The following is a 20,683-nucleotide window of genomic DNA, read 5'->3' on the forward strand; positions in this document are numbered from 1 at the left end:
GCAATTTAGAGTCTTCAATTAACCGACCATGCATTTTTTTTGGGATGTGGGAGAAACCGGAGTACCCGGAGAAAACCCACGCAAGCTTGGGGAGAACATGCAAGCTCCGCATAGGTGAGGCCGGATTTGGAACCAGGTCCTCAGAACTGTGAGGCAGATGTGATAACCAGTTGACCCACCATGCCACAAAGTCGATGAAGTTTAAAAATAGACGCGCACGAGCATGAATGGATAAATAAAAGTATCGATTCTTCTTCACATAAATACTCAAGTAAAAGTAATAAGTATTTTGCATTCAAACTACTCTGACGAGTACAATTTATCCAAAATGTTACTTGAGTAAATGTAACGGAGTAAATGTAGTGCATTACTACCCACCTGTTACTTACAGATCAATAATGGAATAGAAATTACAGACTCTTCCAGTTATCAAGTACAAATGAGTGGCAGTGACTCAAAAATGAGGTTGTTTTCTCCATTCTCCCTTCCCCCTGCCCAAGAGGTCTCAGTAATGCTATATTTATCTTGTCAACAGGGCGATGGCGAAACACGCCGGTCCCAGGTTGCCCACCATCGTTGAGTGTTTATGCCCTTCCTTGAACAACATTTATGAGTGTCAGCGCATCACCGTCACATCTTTCTTCTCTGAGGTGACAGCTAACAAATGCTACCACATATTTATGCGAAATCTTTTATTATTCACAAAGGTGGCCTCTTGTTTTTGTTTTCTTTACAATATTTAGAAGCAAATTACTCTCTCTTTCTTCCTAGCTCTTGAACCATCACGTGGCTACGGAGTTGATGTTTATTGACGTATTAATGAACAACATGATGGAAAGGATATCGGATCCTTCCTGTACTGTCCGCATGTTGGCCGTGCGGGGCCTCGGCAACATAGCTGTCGGATCACCCGAAAAGGTCCACACACATGCAGGCACAGGTGCCAACGCTGGCATGACTAGAGCAAGCTGACTATTCATCTCTCCTTCTTCTCTACAGGTGAACAAATATGCCAAAGAACTGCTGGCGGCCATGAGTTCAGGGATGGAGGAGAAGGACGACCCTGGTAATTGTCTTGTCGCGCAACAACACAGTATGGGTGCATTACGGGTATTTCATGTTCTCTGGTCTGATATAGTTAACAGCTCTCTAAACGTAGTCTCCGTTGTTCAAAACATTAAAAAAATCCATCCATCCACAATGTTATCTCACCTGCTAATACTTGCGCAATAGATGATGTGGAACTCCAAATGTATGCAGATGACACAGTTATCCACACACCGGAGTGATGCAGATCAAGCTCCTAGCAAGCTATCTGCTTCCATGAAGAAAGTATCAAAAATGGCTACAATGATGCTTACCTTAATGTAGGAAAAATGGCTATGTGCTTTACTAATAAACAAAAACACAGAGACTATATAAGTGTCAGTGGAGAACAAATTAAAAAAATATTTAAAATAGCTGGGTATTTTATTTCTAGTTTCTATTATTAGTTTCAGAAAGCATGTAAAACAAATGAGTCACAGGCTAATTTTCAGAAGTAAAAGAAACTTGCTCACATTAGAGGCATCAAAAACGTTTTTAATGCAATGACCCCAGACTGTTGAACAGGGGAAGCTGTACATCAAGCAAGAATGGGAAAGAATTCCACCTACAAAGCTTCAACAATTAGTGTCCTAAGTTCCCAAACGTTTATTGAATGTTATTCAAAGAAAAGGTGATGTAACACAGTGGTAAACATGACCCTGTCCCAGCTTTTTTTGACACAACGTCCCAACTTCATTGGAATTGGGGTTGTAAATGCAAAACGGCCTTTGCAAATAAATGGCCTCGTACAAGGCCGTAAAAGAATGTAACAAGCTCAGCACAAAATCTACCAACCTGCACGAATTATGCAGCCTTCTCGAGAGAAGCAAAACAATATTTATTTTTAACAATCAAACCTGTCATCGAGGGAGTACGCTGCTGTCTTGTTTTCTCCCTGCATAAATGGCCGACACAGTGACCCTAACTAAATTCAAAAACAAGCTAGAGTTTGATGAAAGCAACAGCTCGCCAACTGTACCTGAACTAGATGTCACGGTTTGATTTGTTTGCAGGCAAGCTGATTACTCTTGAGGCTATGTCAGGTCTTTCTAAAGTTCTCCTCTACTTGGACAAGAAGAATGTCCAACTCCTAGTGGTTTATATCTTCATGAAGATCAAGCCATTTTTAGAGAGTGTAAGTTGAAAAACGAAGTCTTATTTGCACATGAAAATGGTATTCTTCTGCGGAAGAGACCTGCTAACATTAGAGGCTGTATCTGTCCCCATTTAGGAGAATGATGAGATTCGCTGTGCTTCTATTCACCTTATGGGGAAACTCTCTAAGTTTGGCTCTGGAGAGCCAGTGTTCAAGGACCAGATACACAATGTTCTGGTGAGCCTGCTTTTACACCTGGTCGATCCAAACCCACATGTGGTCAAGGTAGGAACCGTGTTCTCATATATGCAGAAAACTGCCCCTTTTGGCACAGTTGAAACAGTTGTTTCGCCTACAAATTTGTGTTTTTATTTGTTTTCAGGCATGTAAGTATGCGATGCGTGTGTGCGCTCCAATGGTGGGCTCGGAGCAGATCACAGCCATGTTTCAGAACCACCTCTACGAGGACAAGAGTTTGCACTACGGGGAGTTCATCAATGATCTCACAAAGTATCTGGTGAGACAGACAGACAAGACTTTACTTGAAATCAAGATTAGCTAGAAAAGGGCAACGGTGAACTTGTGGTTCGCACTTCTGTCTAACCGTCTGAGTTTCAGGGTTCGAATTTTTACTCCAGCCATCCTGCGTGGAATTTGCATGTTCTCACCTGTAATTGTGTGTATTGTTTTTTTTTGGGGGGGCAGCGGATTTTTTTTGCCTTTTACTATATGTTGCTGGCATAGATAGATGAACAAAGATATAATTATTTGTAGTAAAAAAAAAATAATTTTCCACAACACGCCTGATGATCTCTAACGATGTACAATGTGCAGCACAGCGGTTGGGAATCAGTGCTCCAAAGTGTGCATAGCTGTGAATGTTAGTGTGCATGGTTGATTGTCTATATGTGCCCTTTGATTGGCAACCAGTCCAGGGTGTACACCTCCTTTCGTCAAAAGTCAGCTGGAATAGGCTCCAGCTCACCCGGGACCCGAATTCGGATAATCGTAATAGAAAATGGATGGATGCATGATTCAGAATAGTTGTCCCCATTTTGTTTGGGAGCATTGTTTACAATCAAATTATAAATCTATCCTTTCATGAGACTATGCTTGGTATTTTTGTAGATCCAGGACTTTCCAGGCATGCTGAACTTCTACCACATCTCCGTTCTGCAGTTCTTTAAGAGCAACTGGTCTGAAGTCCGAGCAGGAGCTGCGATGTTCATAGGTAGGAATCAACAGTCACTGATCGCTCATCGACAGTCTCTAAGTGAAGCTGCACCCCTGTGATGTTTTTAAGCAAATGAGTTAGGTAACTGCTAATGACGTGTGTTTTTGTGTGTGTGTGCATGTGTTTATCAGGGTTTCTGCTGGGGAACCTTTCAGAGGAGCATTACTCTCATCTCAACATGGGCATCATCACTAAAGGTGATGCAGCTTTCAAGTAATTTAAATAGAATACAATGAACCCCTGTCTACAAAAGGGGATAGGGTCCAGATCCACCAGAGATAGGAGAAAATCCACCATATAGAGACTGTTTATTTTCTAGTAGTATAGCCCTGCCACGAGCTCATAACGTATTTAAACTTATCAATATTCCTTAGCACCTGTTCTAGATGTCACGAAATTAAAGGTTATTGTGGAGCAATACTTTGAGAAAATGAAACAAAGACATTGTATTTAAACACAAAAATGTTCAATCACCCCCTGACCCCCATAGTGGTGTGCTGGCCAGTAAGTGGTTTTAAAAAGAAAGTAATAATGCTGATAATAATGCTTTCAATGAAATGACAATGATCAAGAGGTTTTAAATAAATCTGCCTGCATTCTCATCGATCAGATTCACCAATATTGCCTTCGATCTCTGTGCCACAACTTAGACCGTGGTCTAAGTTCAGACATACTTTTTGACACCATTATGTCACTCCGCCGCAGCGAGTCTTGCGCTTGCATGAGAATGAAGATGCATCACTGGACATAGACCGCTCAGTCACCAAAACAGGTGGAAGCCAAAGGACACACCCTCGCTGTGCTGCCCACCTTGGCACAGACTGGTCTTCTAAATAGGGAAATGCGCAGCGACACTTCAAGACTTCAATATCAAGATGTGCACCATTTGCGCTCCGACGCACGTTGTGCGGTCTACGCGCAAAATGTGAAAACACCATAGACGAGGTAACGGAAAATTAGCTTAGATGGTTATGGTAATTATAAACCTTCAGCCAAACAACTGCTACTTTAACACATGAAGGAGCAGTAGATACAACGCATACATTACTCACAGGCATACATTTTCTGCTCTGTGGAAACTATCAGTTAATGGGTGCACTTTTCTGCCTCTTTTTCTTGCTCTTAATTACACTGCATCTACAGCTAGTAGAGATCAGTGCTGCCCGGAAACTCTAAATTCAGACTCCCCTTTATACTGTAACAATCCATAAAAACGACTGCTTAAAAATCCACGATATGGTGAGGGCACAAAAGATGACCCCGTGATATTGTGTGGGTTCACTGTATTGTACATAAGTAATTATCTTTAATATGCGTGTATATTTGTATATTCCTCCTCAGGCCTTGTGATGTTGCTCCAAGATCCTGACCCTGTGGTACGAGTGAAGGCTGCAGAGGCCATGGGACATTTCCACTGACACAAACATCCGCATGTCATTCAGTTACTGGCAAGTAAGTGTTTGGTCTTCATCGCGTACACGGCAACATGAACAAGTCCAATGTGTTTGAATCAGTCGTGCTAGTAGTCATGGCTGAACGTATGTACTGTATGTACTGTATACTGTATATGTTGCAAAACCGCAGTCAGTCATGCAATTAAAGAAGACTCACTATTTTAATGACCTCATACAGGTGACTCCACGTTCACATTGACACACACTTATGCACGCGTAGCTTTATTGACTTGTCTTTTGACAGTTCACTTATCGCACATACAAAGTGTTTTTTTCTTGTTATATTTTAGCAACCAAAGATTGTAGTTTATAGCAGAGGCATGTCAGTGAGGTATCGTATCCTGTCTCACACATGCATTTTTTTTATTACACATGTAGAGAATTATATATATATATATATATATATATAAGAATGAAAAAGGGTCTAGACGACTCATATTTCCAAATAGAAAAGTAGACTTTTACTTGAGTCTGGGTGTTGGTAAAGTGTGCGTGGGTGTTTATTTTTAAACAATGCATAAGCATATTTTGTTAATACAAATCTAAAATTAACTTTACTTTTATTTTTATTTGTGGGTTTGGTTTATTGTTCTTTTGTAGTAACGTCAGCCAGCCAATCACATGGTAACAGCTACTGGACTGTAATATGTAAATGTAAATATATCAACTCATGTTTGAGCTGTGTTTTTCCACTAGTAGGGCCAAACAATATCCCAAAAAGTCTAAACTATCATATCACATCATGCCATCATGTCACGAATGCGCCTCACTGAGCTTTTTTTTTTCCCTTTTCATTTCATTCATTGCATAGTTATTACTCTGCTACATGCCATCACTAACTGTAACGTAGCAGCCTATAGACATCTCAAAATTGGTCCTGCAGTGCAATAAGATGTCACAATTCATAGTACATAAACTAACGACCCTTTAATAAGGATTCTGATGTTGCGTATGTTAGAACCGGCCTGATTCTATAAGTGCCAATGTGTCATTTAGAGAACATTTCTATTTGGTTTGCTATGTCACAATGAATGTGTGTGTTGTTTTTTTACCCCGTGTCACTGTGTTTACGTGTGGCCGGTTGTATGTCAGCCTTGTGATTGTTTGATGAATTGACAGCTGGGAAAGGTAGCGAATTAGATTAGAGCAGTTCAGTGATTTTCTCCTCTTTCATATTTGTGTAGCACTTCAAGATCTGCATTTTTACCTTTAATTGAAAAAAACAGGTTAACAATAAAGAAGCTGCATTTTTACATTCCGATCCTAAAACCATGGGCAGGCACCAAGTCAACTGAGGTTAGCCCACCACAATGTAGCTTAACAACCAGTAAGACAGTTCTAGATATTAAGATAATGCAAACATCTTTTCCTGGATCTGTATTTGTTGTATTGACGTGAAATAAAGATATGAAAGCTCCAGGCACTTTCTGTGTAAATGCAATTAGAATTACTCTTTATTGTTTTTGAAACTGTTATAAATGTAGTTCTGCTGATCTCGTGTTTCAATTTTACAGTGGGCGTTATATGCGTTTAGTACATTCAACATTGCATTGGGCAACATTCCCTCTGTGTGTAGCACATGATATCTTAATGTGGAAAAAAGAAAGTTTTCTTGTCACTTATCCTGTCTCAACAACTGAAAGTTTGAAGACACTATAAATAAAGAGACTCACAAAAAAATGTTTGATTCTTTTTTTTAATATTTCAAAAACATTATTATATGCAGGAAAAGAAGTTGCATACATGTACTCTTTGATAGTATGCTAAAGCAAACCAACAACTCCAAAAGCCTTAATATATTATACTCAGTCAGTCACAGCAGCCTCAAGATTTCAGAATAAGAATCATCTTTATTTGCCAAGTATGTCCAAAAACACACAAGGAATTTGTCTCCGGTAGTTAGAGCCGGTCTAGTGTTGCCTTATCCATTTAATATAAATGCACTTTTAACGATATCCACATGGGTGTGCCAAATAGATGTTTTGCACTTCATACTTTACGGAAAACCAGATTAAACACATGTAAGAAGAGTTTAACCTTCAGCGTCTTGCTCAAGGTTACCTCGACAGTAGCCAGCAAGCAGACTCTAGCCAACAACCAGTTGTCATTTTTTTGTTCAAATCGACACTCCGGCTCCAAAGCCCATGTCCTTTACAAATGAGCTACTGCCACCCCAATTCAAAGACAATGAAAGCAATTCGCTGTCTGCGTTTACAACCCCAATTCCAATGAAGTTGGGACCTTGTGTTAAACAAATAAAAACAATACAATGATTTGCAAATCATGTACGACCTATATTTCATTGAATACACTACAAAGACAAGATATTTAATGTTCAAACTGATAAACTTTGTTTTTAGCAAATAATTATTAACTTAGAATTTTATGGCTGCAACGTGTTCCAAAAAAGCTGGGACAGGGTCATGTTTACCACTGTGTTACATCACCTTTTCTTTTAACAACATTCAATAAACGTTTTGGAACTGAGGACAGTAATTGTTGAAGCTTTGTAGGTGGAATTCTTTGCCATTCTTGCTTGCTTTACAGCTTCAGCTGTTCAACAGTCCGGGGTCTCCGTTGTCGTATTTTACGCTTCATAATGCGCCACACATTTTCAATGGGAGACAGGTCTGGACTGCAGGCAGGCACTCTTTTACTGAGAAGCCACGCTGTTGTAACACGTACAGAATGTGGTTTGGCATTGTCTTGCTCAAATAAGCAGGGGCGTCAATGAAAAAGACGTTGCTTGGATGGCAGCATACATTTCGCCAAAACCTGTATGTACCTTTCAGCATTAATGGTGCCTTCACAGATGTGTAAGTTACCCATGCCATTGGCACTAACACAGCCCCATACCATCACACATGCTGGCTTTTGAACTTCGCGTCCATAACAGTCCGGATGGTTCTTTTCCTCTTTGGCCCGGAGGACACGACGTCCACAACTTCCAAAAACAATTTGAAATGTGGACTCGTCGGACCACAGAACACTTTTCCACTTTGCATCAGTCCATCTTAGATGAGCTCTGGCCCAGAGAAGCCGGCGGCGTTTCTGGGTGTTGTTGATAAATGGCTTTTGCTTCGCATAGTAGAGTTTCAAGTTGCACTTACGGATGTAGCGCCGAACTATATTTATTGACATTGGTTTTCTGAAGTGTTCCTGAGCCCATGTGGTGATATCCTTTACACATTGATGTCGGTTTTTGATGCAGTGCCGCCTGAGGGATCGAAGGTCACAGGTATTCAATGTCGGTTTTCGGCCTTGCTGCTTACATGCAGTGATTTCTCCAGATTCTTTGAAGCTTTTGATGATATTATATATATATATTATTATTATTATTTGACACACCACAGAGAAGAGTGTTTTTAAAAAGCCTGCTAAATTAGAATGAATGCAAAATTCACTATGTATTTAAAATAAGGTTCTGAAATCATGAAAACTAAGGTTCGCCCTTGTGCTGCAGGACTGTATGGGCGTGTCCGCTGAAGGCACACCACTGGTTTTAAGCTATATATATATATATATGTATATATATATATTAATTCAGTACTAAATTGTACTCAGTATTTGCACGTTTTCATTTTCATTTCATTTATTTAGAAACAAAACACGAAAATGACTGGTTCAACTTTAAGAGTTCCGAACTAAAATGTAATCATTGAAAATGGGGATATGCACTTTATGTACAGTATGTAACGCGTTTTCTAGCGTTGCTAAGTATTTAAAAAACGAAACCAAAAAAAACACGGATGTATGGACCTGGTATCTGGTCAGAGTGAGATCACCTCACCTGTTACCAAAGCTTCCGGTAGACTATCCTTTTTTAAAGATGATAAAAAACTAAAGTATTATGAGGATTCACCTCAGTTTAAAGTTAACAGAAATTGAGAATGCATTGAGAATGCAAAAAAAAAACTGTACTGTACCTCCTACAAAACATTGCCCAGTCTCTTCCTTATTGTTGTGTCATAAACACTGACCTTATCTGAGGCAAGGGAGGCCTGCAGTTCTTTAGAGTTCCTTTGTGGCCTCCTGGATGAGTCATTGCTGTTCTCTTGGGGTAATCTTTGTAGGCCGGCCATTCCTGGGAAGGTTCACCACTGTTCCATGTTTTCTCCATGTGAGGATAATGGCTCTCCCTATGGTTCGCTGGAATCCTAGAGCTTTAGAAATGGCTTTTGAAACCCTCTTTTGCAGCCATTTGCAAAAATCATTTTTCATTTTTTTCTCATTAATGTACACACAGCACCCCATATTGACAGAAATAAAAAAAAAAGCAGATTTATTAAAAAAGAAAAACTTAAATATCACACAGCCATAAGTAATCAGATCCTTTACTCAGTATTTAGTAGAAGCACCCTTTTGACCTAATACAGCCATGAGTCTTTTGGGGAATGCCATTACTCCTTGAAGATCCTCTCCAGTTCTGTCAGTTTGGATGGTGAATGTTGGTGGATAGCCGTTTTCAGGTCTCTCCAGAGATGCTCAATTGGGTTTAAGTCAGGGCTCTGGCTGGGCCATTCAAGAACAGTCAAGGAGTTGTTCTAAAGCCACTCCTTCGTTATTTTAGTTGTGTGCTTAGGGTCATTGTCTTGTTGGAAGGTGACCCTTCGGCCCAGTCTGAGGTCCTGAGCACTATGGAGAAGGTTTTCGTCCAGGATATCCCTGTACTTGGCCGCATTCATCTTTCCTGCGATCGCAACCAGTCGTCCTGTCCCTGCAGCTGAAAAACATCCCCACGGCATGATGCTGCCACCACCATGCTTCACTGTTGGGACTGTATTGGACAGGTGATGAACAGTGCCTGGTTTTCTCCACACATACCACTTAGAATTAAGGCCAAAAAGTTCTATCTTGGTCTCATCAGACCAGATAATCTTATTTCTCACCATCTAGGTGTCCTTCAGGTGTGTGTGTTTTTATTTTTATTTTTTAAGCAAACTCCATGTGGGCTTTCATGTGTCTTGTACTGAGGAGAGGCTTCCGTCGAGCCATTCTGCCATAAAGCCCCGACTGGTGGAGGGCTGCAGTGATGGTTGACTTTCTAGAGCTTTGTCCCATCTTCCGTCTGCATCTCTGGAGCTCAGCCACAGTGATCTTTGTGTTCTTCATGACGTCTCTCACCAAGGCTCTTCTCTTTTTTTTGTAACCTTGGCCAGATCTGTGCCTAGCCACAATTTTGTCTCTGACCTCTTCAGGTAGTTCCTTTGGCCTCATGATTCTCATTTGCTCTGACATGCACTGTGAGCTGTAAGGTTTTATATAGACAGGTGTGTGGCTTTCCTAATCAAGCCCAATCACTATAATCAAACACAGCTGGACTCCAATGAAGGTGTAGAACCAGCTCAAGGATGATCAGAAGAAATGGACCGCACCCGCGTTAAATATGAGTTTCACAGCAAAGAGTCTGAATGCTTATGGCTGTGTGATATTTCATTTTTTCTTTTTGAATAAATCTGCAAAAAATTCAACAATTAATTTTTTTCTGTCAGTATGGGGATCTGTGTGTACATTAATGAGGAAAAAATGAACTTAAATGATTTTAGCAAATTGCTGCAATATAACAAAGCATGAAAAATTAAGGGTATTAACTGTATGTACAGTTGTGTTACATACCCAGGCTGAAGTTTTTTAAAAAATACGACTGATGACTGAACAACATCCATCCATCCATCCATCCATTTTCTACCGCTTATCCGGGTCGGGTCGCGGGAGCAGTAGCTTTAGCAGGGACGCCCAGACTTCCCTCTCCCCAGCCACTTCATCCAGCTCTTCCGGAGGGATCCCGAGGCGTTCCCAGGCCAGCCGAAGGACGTAGTCTCTCCAGCGTGTCCTGGGTCGTCCCCGGGGTCTCCTCCCGGTGGGACGTGCCCGGAACACCTCACCAGGGAGGCGTCCGGGAGGCATCCGAATCAGATGCCCCAGCCACCTCATCTGGCTCCTCTCAATGCGGAGAAGCAGCGGCTCTACTCTGAGATCCTCCCGGATGACCGAGCTTCTCACCCTCTCTCTAAGGGAGAGCCCGGACACCCAGCGGAGGAAACTCATTTCGGCCGCTTGTATCCGGGATCTCGTTCTTTCGGTCATGACCTACAGCTCATGACCATAGGTGAGGGTAGGAACGAAGATCGACCGGTAAATTGAGAGCTTCGCCTTTTGGCTTAGCTCCTTCTTTACCACAACGGACCGATACAAAGTCCGCATCACTGGAGATGCTGCACCGATCCGTCTGTCGATCTCCCGTTCCATTCTTCCCTCACTCGTCAACAAGAACCCAAGATACTTGAACTCCTCCACTTGGGGCAGGATCTCATCCCCGACCTGGAGAGGGCATGCCACCCTTTTCCGACTGAGGACCATGGTCTCAGATTTGGAGGTGCTTATTCTAATCCCAGCCACTTCACACTCGGCTGCGAACTGCTCCAGTGAGAGTTGGAGCTCACGGCTTGATGAAGCCAACAAAACCACATCATCAGCAAAAAGTAGAGATGCAATACTGAGGCCACCAAACCGGACCCCCTCTACGCCTTGGCTGCGCCTAGAAATTCTGTCCATAAAAGTTATGAACAGAATCGGTGACAAAGGGCAGCCTTGGCGGAGTCCAACCCTCACCGGGAACGAGTCCGACTTACTGCCGGATATGCGGACCAAACTCTGACTCCGGTCGTACAGGGACCGAACAGCCCGTATCAGGGGGTTCGGTACCCCATACTCCTGAAGCACCCTCCACAGGACTCCCCGAGGGACACGGTCGAACGCCTTCTCCAAGTCCACAAAACACATGTAGACTGGTTGGGCGAACTCCCATGCACCCTCAAGGACCCTGCCGAGGGTGTAGAGCTGGTCCACTGTTCCACGGCCAGGACGAAAACCACACTGCTCCTCCTGAATCTGAGATTCGACTTCCCGACGGACCCTCCTCTCCAGCACCCCTGAATAGACCTTACCAGGGAGGCTGAGCAGTGTGATCCCCCTGTAGTTGGAACACACCCTCCGGTCCCCCTTCTTAAAAAGGGGGACCACCACCCCAGTCTGCCAATCCAGAGGCACTATCCCCGATGTCCATGCGATGTTGCAGAGGCGTGTCAACCAGGACAGCCCCACAACATCCAGAGCCTTTAGGAACTCCAGGCGAATCTCATCCACCCCCGGGGCCCTGCCATCGAGGAGCTTTTTAACTACCTCGGTGACCTCAAACCCAGAGATAGGAGAGCCCGCCTCAGAGAACCCACACTCTGCTTCCTCATGGGCAGGCGTGTCGGTGGAATTGAGGAGGTCTTCGAAGTATTCTCCCCGCCGACTCACAACGTCCCGAGTCGAGGTCAGCAGCGCCCCATCCCCACTATACGCAGTGTTGGTGGTGCACTGCTTTCCTCTCCTGAGACGTCGGATGGTGGACCAGAATTTCCTCGAAGCCGTCCGGAAGTCTTTCTCCATGGCCTCACCGAACTCCTCCCATACCCGAGTTTTTGCTTCAGCGACCACCAGAGCTGCATTCCGCTTGGCCAGCCCGTACCCATCAGCTGCCTCAGGAGTCCCACAGGCCAAAAAGGCCCAATAGGACTCCTTCTTCTGCTTGACGGCATCCCTCACTGTTGGTGTCCACCAACGGGTTCGGGGATTGCCGCCACGACAGGCACCGACCACCTTACGGCCACAGCTCCGGTCGGCCACCTCAGCAATGGAGGCCACCTCAGCAATGGAGGCGTGGAACATGGTCCACTCAGACTCGATGTCCCCAGCCTCGATGTCCCCAGCCTCCCCCGGAACATGAGCAAAGTTCTGTCGGAGGTGGGAGTTGAAACTCCTTCTGACGTTCCCAGCAGACCCTCACAATACGTTTGGGACTGCCACGTCGGACCGGCATCTTCCCCCACCATCGGAGCAAACTCACCACCAGGTGGTGATCAGTTGACAGCTCCGCCCCTCTCTTCACCCAAGTGTCCAAGACATGTGGCCGCAAGTCCGATGACACGACCACAAAGTCGATCATCGAACTGCGACCTAGGGTGTCCTGGTGCCAAGTGTGAACAACAACCATCATTAATTTGTTTATGGTTATGTTTTGTTTAATGATAATGCTTTTCTGAAATGCTTGACAGTTTAATTTGAATCCCATTAAAATAAAATTAAATGTGTTTTGCCTGGTCTTTCATGTTTCTTAAGTATTGTACACATCTTTCAAATTCTGCCTGGGTAATCAAACATATGAGCACAACTGTGTGTTTTCTCATTTACTAAATAAAAGTAGGGCTGTAAATTTCAATATAAGAGCAAGTAAATAAAAAGTATTATGAGTTCAAATAAAGTGCTTAACTTCAGAATAATTATTTGAAAAAACTAACAAAATACAGATAATACTTAATGTTTTGATCACATGGGTAGAAGCAAAATCATGCATTGTAAAAATGCATTATACATAGGTTGAAGCGTTTTCCAGAATTTTGAGGTCAACTTTGGAGGTACGCATTATACACGAGAAATTACTGTAATTACTGTTTCACACAGGGCCAGGTAACTGAATAGTTTTTTCCCTTAATAAATGAAATCACCATTTAAAAACAGCATTTTAACTTCACTTGGGTTATATTTGTCTGGTATTTGCATTTGTTTGATGATCTTAAAGTGGGAAAATGAAAAAATATAAGAATTTGAGAAGGGGGCCAATACTTTTTCACGGCAAAGTATATAAATTGTAAGCTTTGTGGAAACATTGTGTTACCAACCTTCTTCAAACCTTTATGTTCAACATTTGTCACTTGTGCTATGCTAGTCATAGAATAGTATTCGGAAGATACTGTTATAGAACACTTGGCACTTAGAAACAATTTTTATTCTTGCTTAAAAGAATTGGAAATATTTGATACAATACATAGCCCATTGTGACAAGATGTGAAAAAGACAAGTGAAGTTATAATATTCCACTGCTGGAAAAAATCATATATGAGACAGGAAGCAGGAAGAAGCAATTTGGGATGAAAAGACAATGATGACTACAATGACACAAATTGTTCTAATGGGATTATAATATTAATATACATCATATCTGCATAATGAAAAAAAATTGTCGTGTTTTTTTTTTTTTTTTTTTTTAAGTGCTTATAATCAAGCGGTATTTATCCATTATATGGGTTTTCCACGGATAAATATAGAGTATACATACAGTTAAATCAAAATTAGTCATACAGTGGAAACTTTTGTAATGACATTTTATTTCGGAAATTGGCTTATAGCTGCAAACTACACATACAGTGGCAAATGATTGTTTATATATGAATTATAATCTTTATTGTCCTTGCACGACTGTGCCTTAACAAGCTGTTTTCTTTTATTTAAATTTATTTATTATTATTTTTTTACATTTTGCCGAAATGATTCATACGTTTACTCCGCACAGACAGTATCCAATGTTTTAAATTCATTCAGATAATTAAAATGATGTTAGATCAGTGGTGCCAAACATATGGCCCATGGTCCAGAACATAGGCCCATCAGGGGGTCCAATCTGGCCTGCGGGGACAGAGAACACATTCACTGCTCTTTTTCAAGTAACTGATGTTGCTAATTTTGTCAACTGGCGGTCACACTGACAACCGCTTAAATGACATTCTGAAATAGGCTGCGACTCACGATTTGAAACACCTGAAATTTATGCATTTGTGAAGGTCAAAAGGTGCCGAGTTTTTGAAGGAGCAAAGGAGGCCTATTTCATATAAAATGCTGTGGCATCTTTGGACTAGAGTTCTGTGAAAATAAATACCTCCTGTAGAAATGAGTTTAAGACATTGAATATTGCAAAATGTTCATCAACAGTTTTAGTTCTAAAGAGGTTGGTTGGACCCTTTTATATTTTTCTATGCACTGCCACAATTTTCTATATCTAATTTTACGTATACAATTACATGGTAACGGGATAACTGTACTTTCTGAAAAGTTCCCACTTTAGTTTGTGTGGTGTGACAAGTCAGTTGAGGTTGTCAAAATTTCCAGATGGATGCAGAAATTTATGGAAATTAAAAAAATATTTCTAGATCTTAAGTTTTTATAAATGGTAGAATATATAGATGCACTTTGATCTGATCTGAAAGTTGTACAAGTGTAAAAGAAAAAACTGATTCATAATAATGTACTGTTGAAATTACAATAATTTGTGTTGAGAAATTGCTCATATGATTTGCAACAGGATAACCAATAAATGTGAATATTTTCCAAATGTACTTGTAATTATTTGTACCAATACAATACAAAAATCAGGAAAACTTTGAATTTTTTTTGTAGTTTATTAAGCCCACATATATACTGGGGAACCCGTGAACTCAAATGTGTTTGACACCCCTGCTCTTGATTATGCTAAAATGATCAGGAGCCTTTAGAATGGTGCAAAAGATTATGAGCCCTCAAAATTATCCAATAAAATGAGGGAAATTAAGACTTTTCAAAAAGTGAAACATAAAAATGAAACACTGAAAATGGCAAACATTCCGCATTCGTAATGCTAACCCAACTTCTTAAAGTCTTCCATTAGCTCGTGTCATTTACAGCCAATCTCCAAATAAAAGAACACATATCGCTGGCATCAGGTGGAAACCTCCCATCCATGCATCTCTTTTCCGTACCGCTTACCTCACTATAATCATGGTTGTGCTGGCGCCTATCTCAGCTGACTCTGGGCCAGAGGCGGGGTGCACCTTGAACCGGTCGCCAGCCAATCGCAAGGCACACAGACAACCATTCAGACTCATATTCACACCGACAGACAATTGTAGAGTCTTCAATTAACCTAGCATGCATGTTTTTGGGATGTGGGAGGAAACTGGAGTACCCGGAGTAAACCCCACGCAGGCACGTGGAGAAAATGCCAACTCCACACAGGTGAGGCCGGATTTGAACCCGGGTCCTCAGAACTGTGAGGCAGATGTGCTAACCAGTTGTTCACCGTGCCACCTGCAAATCTATCTCCCGTGTCCAAATTTGGTACATTTTTATTTTTTTCACAAATGTATACTATTGGTCATTACCGGTGTGTGTGTGTGTGTGTGTGTGTGTGTGTGTGTGTTTCTTTTACAAATTATTGACCTTTCTAGAGTGTTGAAAATGGGTTGCGTTTCCTGAAAAGTGATGGTTTTGGAGATATGAGGATCTTGCCCGATGCCAGCAATATGGAAGAGTGTGAATCATTTTGGGCTTAACTGTACACTGTGAGTAGGACATATATTGAGGGGATGCTTTTTGGCAATGTTGAGGACTGTAGCTCTGCATTGAAAGAAAGAAAGCCGTGCCTTTAGGAGTATTCAAACGCCTCTGCGCTGCGCCTTCCGAAGTCCATCCAGCCCTCATAATCTCGGTCCTTTATCCTGTGCTCAGGCGCCAGACCGCTGGCTCTGCTCGCGATGGGGGATCTGCTTTGGTAGGGCATGCCTAGAAGAAACCAAGACAAGCATGTGTAAACATTACGTGTTTAATGAAGTAACTTGTGTCTATACTTCTGATGGTGTCTAGAGCAGTTTTTCCCCAACCTTTATTGGGCCGAGGCACATAATTTACATTAGAAATAGCTCATGGCACACATCAAACAAACATGTCAAAAAGGTATGTACTGTATGCTAAAACGATAATCTTGTCTCAATTTACTCACAATTTACTTAAGTGTGAAGACTGGGCCTGTTTAGTTGAACACAAAGCAAAAAAATTCAGTTTTATGGATGGCAACCAGTGGTTACACAGATTAATTGTGCCTTCTGCCAACCATTGAAAGCGCATTTACTCATTCTGTCTGTCAATATACATCACCAGCATAGATGGATGAACAGAAATTGTGCCATCGTACAGCGGTTGGGAATCACTGCACCAAAGTGGCCACAGATGTAAATGTGAGTGTGATTAGTTGATTGTGTATCAAAACATCCCTTTGGACACCATCACTTCTATACAAATTGAAAATAGTCATGTTCATATCCTCAATTTGCTACTTGCGAATTCTAAAACTATTAACATATCCTCTGTTATTTGCTGGATAAAAATACATCACCTATTTGCTGTTTTCTGTGATGAGGCAGGCTATAGCCCTGTCTAATGTAAAGATAGTGCTATGGCACCATCTTGTGGCATCTTGTCGCAAAGGAACTACACTATATTGCCAAAAGTATTTGCTCACCTGCCTTGACTCACATGCGTTTAAGTGATATCCCAGTCTAAATCCATATGGTATAATCTGACGTTGGTCTACCCTTTGCAGCTTCAACTCTTGTGGGAAGGCTTTCAACAAGGTTTAGGTTTGAGTTTATGGGAATTTTTACCCATTCTTCCAGGAGCAGATTTGTGAGGACACATATTGGATGAGAAGGCATGGCTCACTGTCCACTCAAAATCAACCCAAAGATGTTCTGTCGGATTGAGGTGCAGGCCAGTCAAATTCATCCATACCAAATTCTCTCATCCATGTCTTTATGGGCCTTGCTTTGTGCACTGGTGCACAGATATGTCTGAACAGGAAGGGGTAATCACCAAACTGTTTCAAAGTTCCTTTCATTCAAGCTCAGGGGCTAATATTTTGAACATTTCCAACTTTGTGGGAACAGTTTGGAGATGTTCTCTTCCTGTTCCAACATGACATAAGTGCATCGGTGCACAAATCAATGTTCATAGAGACATGGATGTGAGAGTTTGACGTGGATGAACATAACTGGGCTGCACAATCCTGGCCTCAACCCTATAGAAGACGTTTGAATGAATTAGAGCGGAGATTGAGAGCCAGGCCTTCTCGTCCACCATCAATGTGCAACCTCACAAATGTGCTTCTGGAAAAAATGGTCATAAATACCCATAACACATTCCTAAATCTTGTGGACAGCCTTCCCAGAAGAGTTGAAGCTGTTATAGCGGCAAAGGGTGGACTGATGTCATATTAAACCCTATGGATTAAGAATGGGATGTCACTTAAATGCATTTTTGAGTCAAGGCAGGTGAGCGAATACTTTTGGCAATATAGTGTATGTTGAATTGAGGGAAGGAGCTTCATTTAGTCAGGCCAAACCCCTGTCTAAAAGAAAAGCAGCGCTTTTTAGGGGGGTGTCAATTACTTAACGGTAGGACTATGCCCCTAACACTGTATTATTGTTTTTAGGGACTATGTCAGTCCACGTTCCCAATTCAAGCACCACTGTACCACAGTGATGACTTCCCTAAGATGCATACATAATGACTTGAAAACCCAGAGAAATGTCAAGGGATGAGGGGAAGAAAACAAGAAAGGAATGAAAAGAAAGAGCTATATACAAAAGGAAAGAAAGCAGGAAAACAAGGAGAATAATGGATTGAAAGCTTAGGAAGCAAGAGGGAGGCGGCAAATGCCAGATGGCGGCACTGCAGCACAGCATGACTGGATGAAGAGGAAGCTTGTAGGAGTAAGTCCTGTAGATCCTCTCCGTTCCTCGTCATGCTCATCAAGCGCATTGTCACACACCTTTCCTGGAGATGAGTCTGACCAGTAGCTGACGCAACGTGTTGAAAACCTCCTCGTCTTTCCGGGGTTGGTTGGCCTGCTGTTCTGAGGGGAGCGCTCCGGCAGAGCGCGCCTGGCGCGTGTGGTTGTACGTCGGGCCATCCAACACGACTGCATCGCTGTCGGATCTGTCGTGTATCATCTGGAGATGATAAGAGAGGCGTGTTTCAAAAGTCTTCTTAGGACCATGTGGTTTGTGTGTGTGCAAACCACAATGCTTGAGTTGCCACTTTTTTGTGGACCAGCTTTCTCATGCTATATAATATGTGTAACTTAATAATAAATACCCAAAACATTTAAAGATCACTTATGGGGTTCCCCAAGGAACTGTGTTGGGCCCCAAAGTATTCATACTATATATTAATGATATCTGCAATGTCACCAAAGTCTCCATATATGTCGTATTTGCTGATGACAAAGCTATCTACAGCTCAGGGGAAAAAACGAGAACAGCTTCTGACTACTGTGGAAAATGAATCAAATACATTGGACAAACTGGTTCGATGTTTATAAACTATCAGTTAATTTAAACAAAACGAATCTTAGCATTGATGCACTGGTCTGTGTGAGGTCCACACAACTTACAATGACATGGTGCAAAAGGCAGACGAAGACATCTGCAGTCATAATACTGTATGTGTATTTATTGTTCGTAACTAACTTTTGACATACGCCCTTTTTGGTGGCGATACGTGTCCCTTGTAGACCTAATGAAAGGAAAGCAAGACACCTGAAGTCATAATACTGCTTCTTGTGTGTGCGTGCGTCCGCTCGTGTTCATCCTTGTTACTCTAGTCATTGGAGGGCCAACGCTTGACATGACACATTCTTGGTGGGAACATTTTTCTCTTGTAGACATAATGTGAGGGCCACATAAAGCAAAGCAAGATCCATGCAGTCATAATAATGCTGCTGCTCTTCTGTGTGTCCGTGCGTGTGTCACTTACAAGGGACTGTGAGGGCAGACTCAGGGAGACCTTAGACACAGCAGCCAGGAAGACGACCACATAGATAAAGACATTCATGCCTGTAGGCATGAAATGGCGGGTAAAAAGAAATATCAAAGTTCAAAATACAGTAATGTAAAACCAAATGAGGTATGATATATAATAACAATATATACTGTATGGATAACCACTGCGCTGTGCGTTCGTTCCCTATACAAACTTTGAATAACTCCTAACAATGGACCTCTCTCTTTTCCAACAGGACCAAAGCTTTTAAACAAATTACCCTTAAACGGATAATATCTCATCTTGTGTACTACACACACATAGAAATTGAATATAACATAAAGCTTTCCCGAAGGCATCAATTGTGAGCCATGTGTTGTCCTTCTCACACTTATGGGCGTTTACAGTGGTGGTGATGTAAATAGTCATTCTTTCAATGCTAATATAATTCCTGGTTGCAGCCAGTCTTTGTCACATATACATTATTCAAATGGTTGTGAAGTGTGAGCTGCTATGTGTAGAAAGTCCTCCAATCGCCACTTCACTTTTCTCCTCTCCTCTCCTTTCCTGCCTTTTTACAACTATTATGCATTTTTAAACAATAATGCCAGGAAAGTTAAGGTAGGGTGTAAACATCTAATGCCATGATCTACAACGTTGGACAGTAATTATATATTCACGACTTGGATGGAATCATAAATTGGATTATTTTAAATGATAGTATTCCATATTTGTTTTAGTTTTGACGGTTCACAGACTGCATCTTATTGAATCTTATTTTTAACTTGAATGAATTTAAATTCATCAATCATCATTCATAAATCAGACGAAATAATCCAGTGTACCTGCTTATAAATACTGTAAAAAAATAAAATAATTGGACTTAAGATAAAAGGACCATTGCATGATAACTCATGAACAGATAGCTGAGCCAGTGAAAGCCTGAAACTAATCCAAAATAATATTTTTTCTGATACTTACCTACAGCCGTGTGCGTGGACGAGGACGTCAAGAGGTTTGCTTCAGCGGTCAGGTTGTGAATGCGTGAGAGAGACGACGCAATGTTCTATATACACACACACACACAAGAAGGGGTGGGCCCTCGGCAAGTAGGATGGGCTTCTTCTGGCACAGAAACCGAAGCGGGTGACGCATGTGAACACGCCAAATCACTTTGTCGTGCACAACTGCGCATAGAGATGTACTCAGAGAGCATGAGTGTGACAACACAAACTACCAACCGCACATTTCATATCTTTGCTTGAAGCTTCAACTTGTTCTTCTCCAAATCTTTGTAACAACAAAACAGCATTGTGCACTTTGGTGCCCTTTCAATTTCAGTGATGGCAAAGTGGGTAC

The 20,683-nt window shown here is 41.7% G+C and overlaps 2 protein-coding genes across 4 annotated transcripts in view; one reads left to right on the forward strand and one right to left on the reverse strand.

Moving 5' to 3' along the window:
- mroh1 (maestro heat-like repeat family member 1) overlaps positions 1-6,538 on the forward strand; it is a 30,891-nt gene extending 24,353 nt beyond the window's left edge. For both annotated transcript variants that reach the window (XM_061673911.1, XM_061673913.1), the window contains 9 exons: positions 536-650; positions 772-918; positions 1,000-1,066; positions 2,100-2,221; positions 2,318-2,467; positions 2,565-2,699; positions 3,311-3,413; positions 3,548-3,613; positions 4,758-6,538. In XM_061673911.1, coding sequence (XP_061529895.1) covers positions 536-650; positions 772-918; positions 1,000-1,066; positions 2,100-2,221; positions 2,318-2,467; positions 2,565-2,699; positions 3,311-3,413; positions 3,548-3,613; positions 4,758-4,834 — 982 coding nt within the window. In that variant the 3' untranslated portion in view covers positions 4,835-6,538. The remainder of the gene's footprint in view (positions 1-535; positions 651-771; positions 919-999; positions 1,067-2,099; positions 2,222-2,317; positions 2,468-2,564; positions 2,700-3,310; positions 3,414-3,547; positions 3,614-4,757) is intronic.
- Positions 6,539-13,681: 7,143 nt separating this feature from the next.
- Positions 13,682-20,395, reverse strand: LOC133401214 (cholecystokinin-like). 2 transcript variants are annotated; one of them, XM_061673916.1, is made up of 4 exons: positions 20,306-20,395; positions 19,319-19,398; positions 18,333-18,513; positions 13,682-16,288 (listed from the first exon to the last, which is right to left on the reverse strand). In XM_061673916.1, the coding sequence occupies exons 2-4, from the start codon at positions 19,394-19,396 to the stop codon at positions 16,152-16,154; spliced, it is 396 nt and encodes a 131-aa protein (XP_061529900.1). In that variant the 5' UTR covers positions 19,397-19,398; positions 20,306-20,395; the 3' UTR covers positions 13,682-16,151. The 2 variants fall into 2 exon arrangements, with proteins under 2 accessions (XP_061529900.1, XP_061529899.1); XM_061673915.1 differs by lacking the exon at positions 20,306-20,395 and having other exon boundaries at positions 19,319-19,408.
- Between the last annotated feature and the right edge of the window lie 288 nt (positions 20,396-20,683).

Source organism: Phycodurus eques, chromosome 4 (assembly GCF_024500275.1).
Source record: "Phycodurus eques isolate BA_2022a chromosome 4, UOR_Pequ_1.1, whole genome shotgun sequence".
NCBI classification, from domain to species: domain Eukaryota; kingdom Metazoa; phylum Chordata; class Actinopteri; order Syngnathiformes; family Syngnathidae; genus Phycodurus; species Phycodurus eques.

Coding starts and splice junctions, on each gene's coding strand:
- LOC133401214 (XM_061673915.1), bottom strand. CDS start 19,408: ATGCCTACAGGCATGAATGTCTTTATCTATGTGGTCGTCTTCCTGGCT. Junction 18,514..19,318: donor GTCTGCCCTCACAGTCCCTT/GTAAGTGACACA, acceptor TATCATCTCCAG/ATGATACACGACAGATCCGA. Junction 16,289..18,332: donor CAGACTCATCTCCAGGAAAG/GTGTGTGACAAT, acceptor GGTTTCTTCTAG/GCATGCCCTACCAAAGCAGA.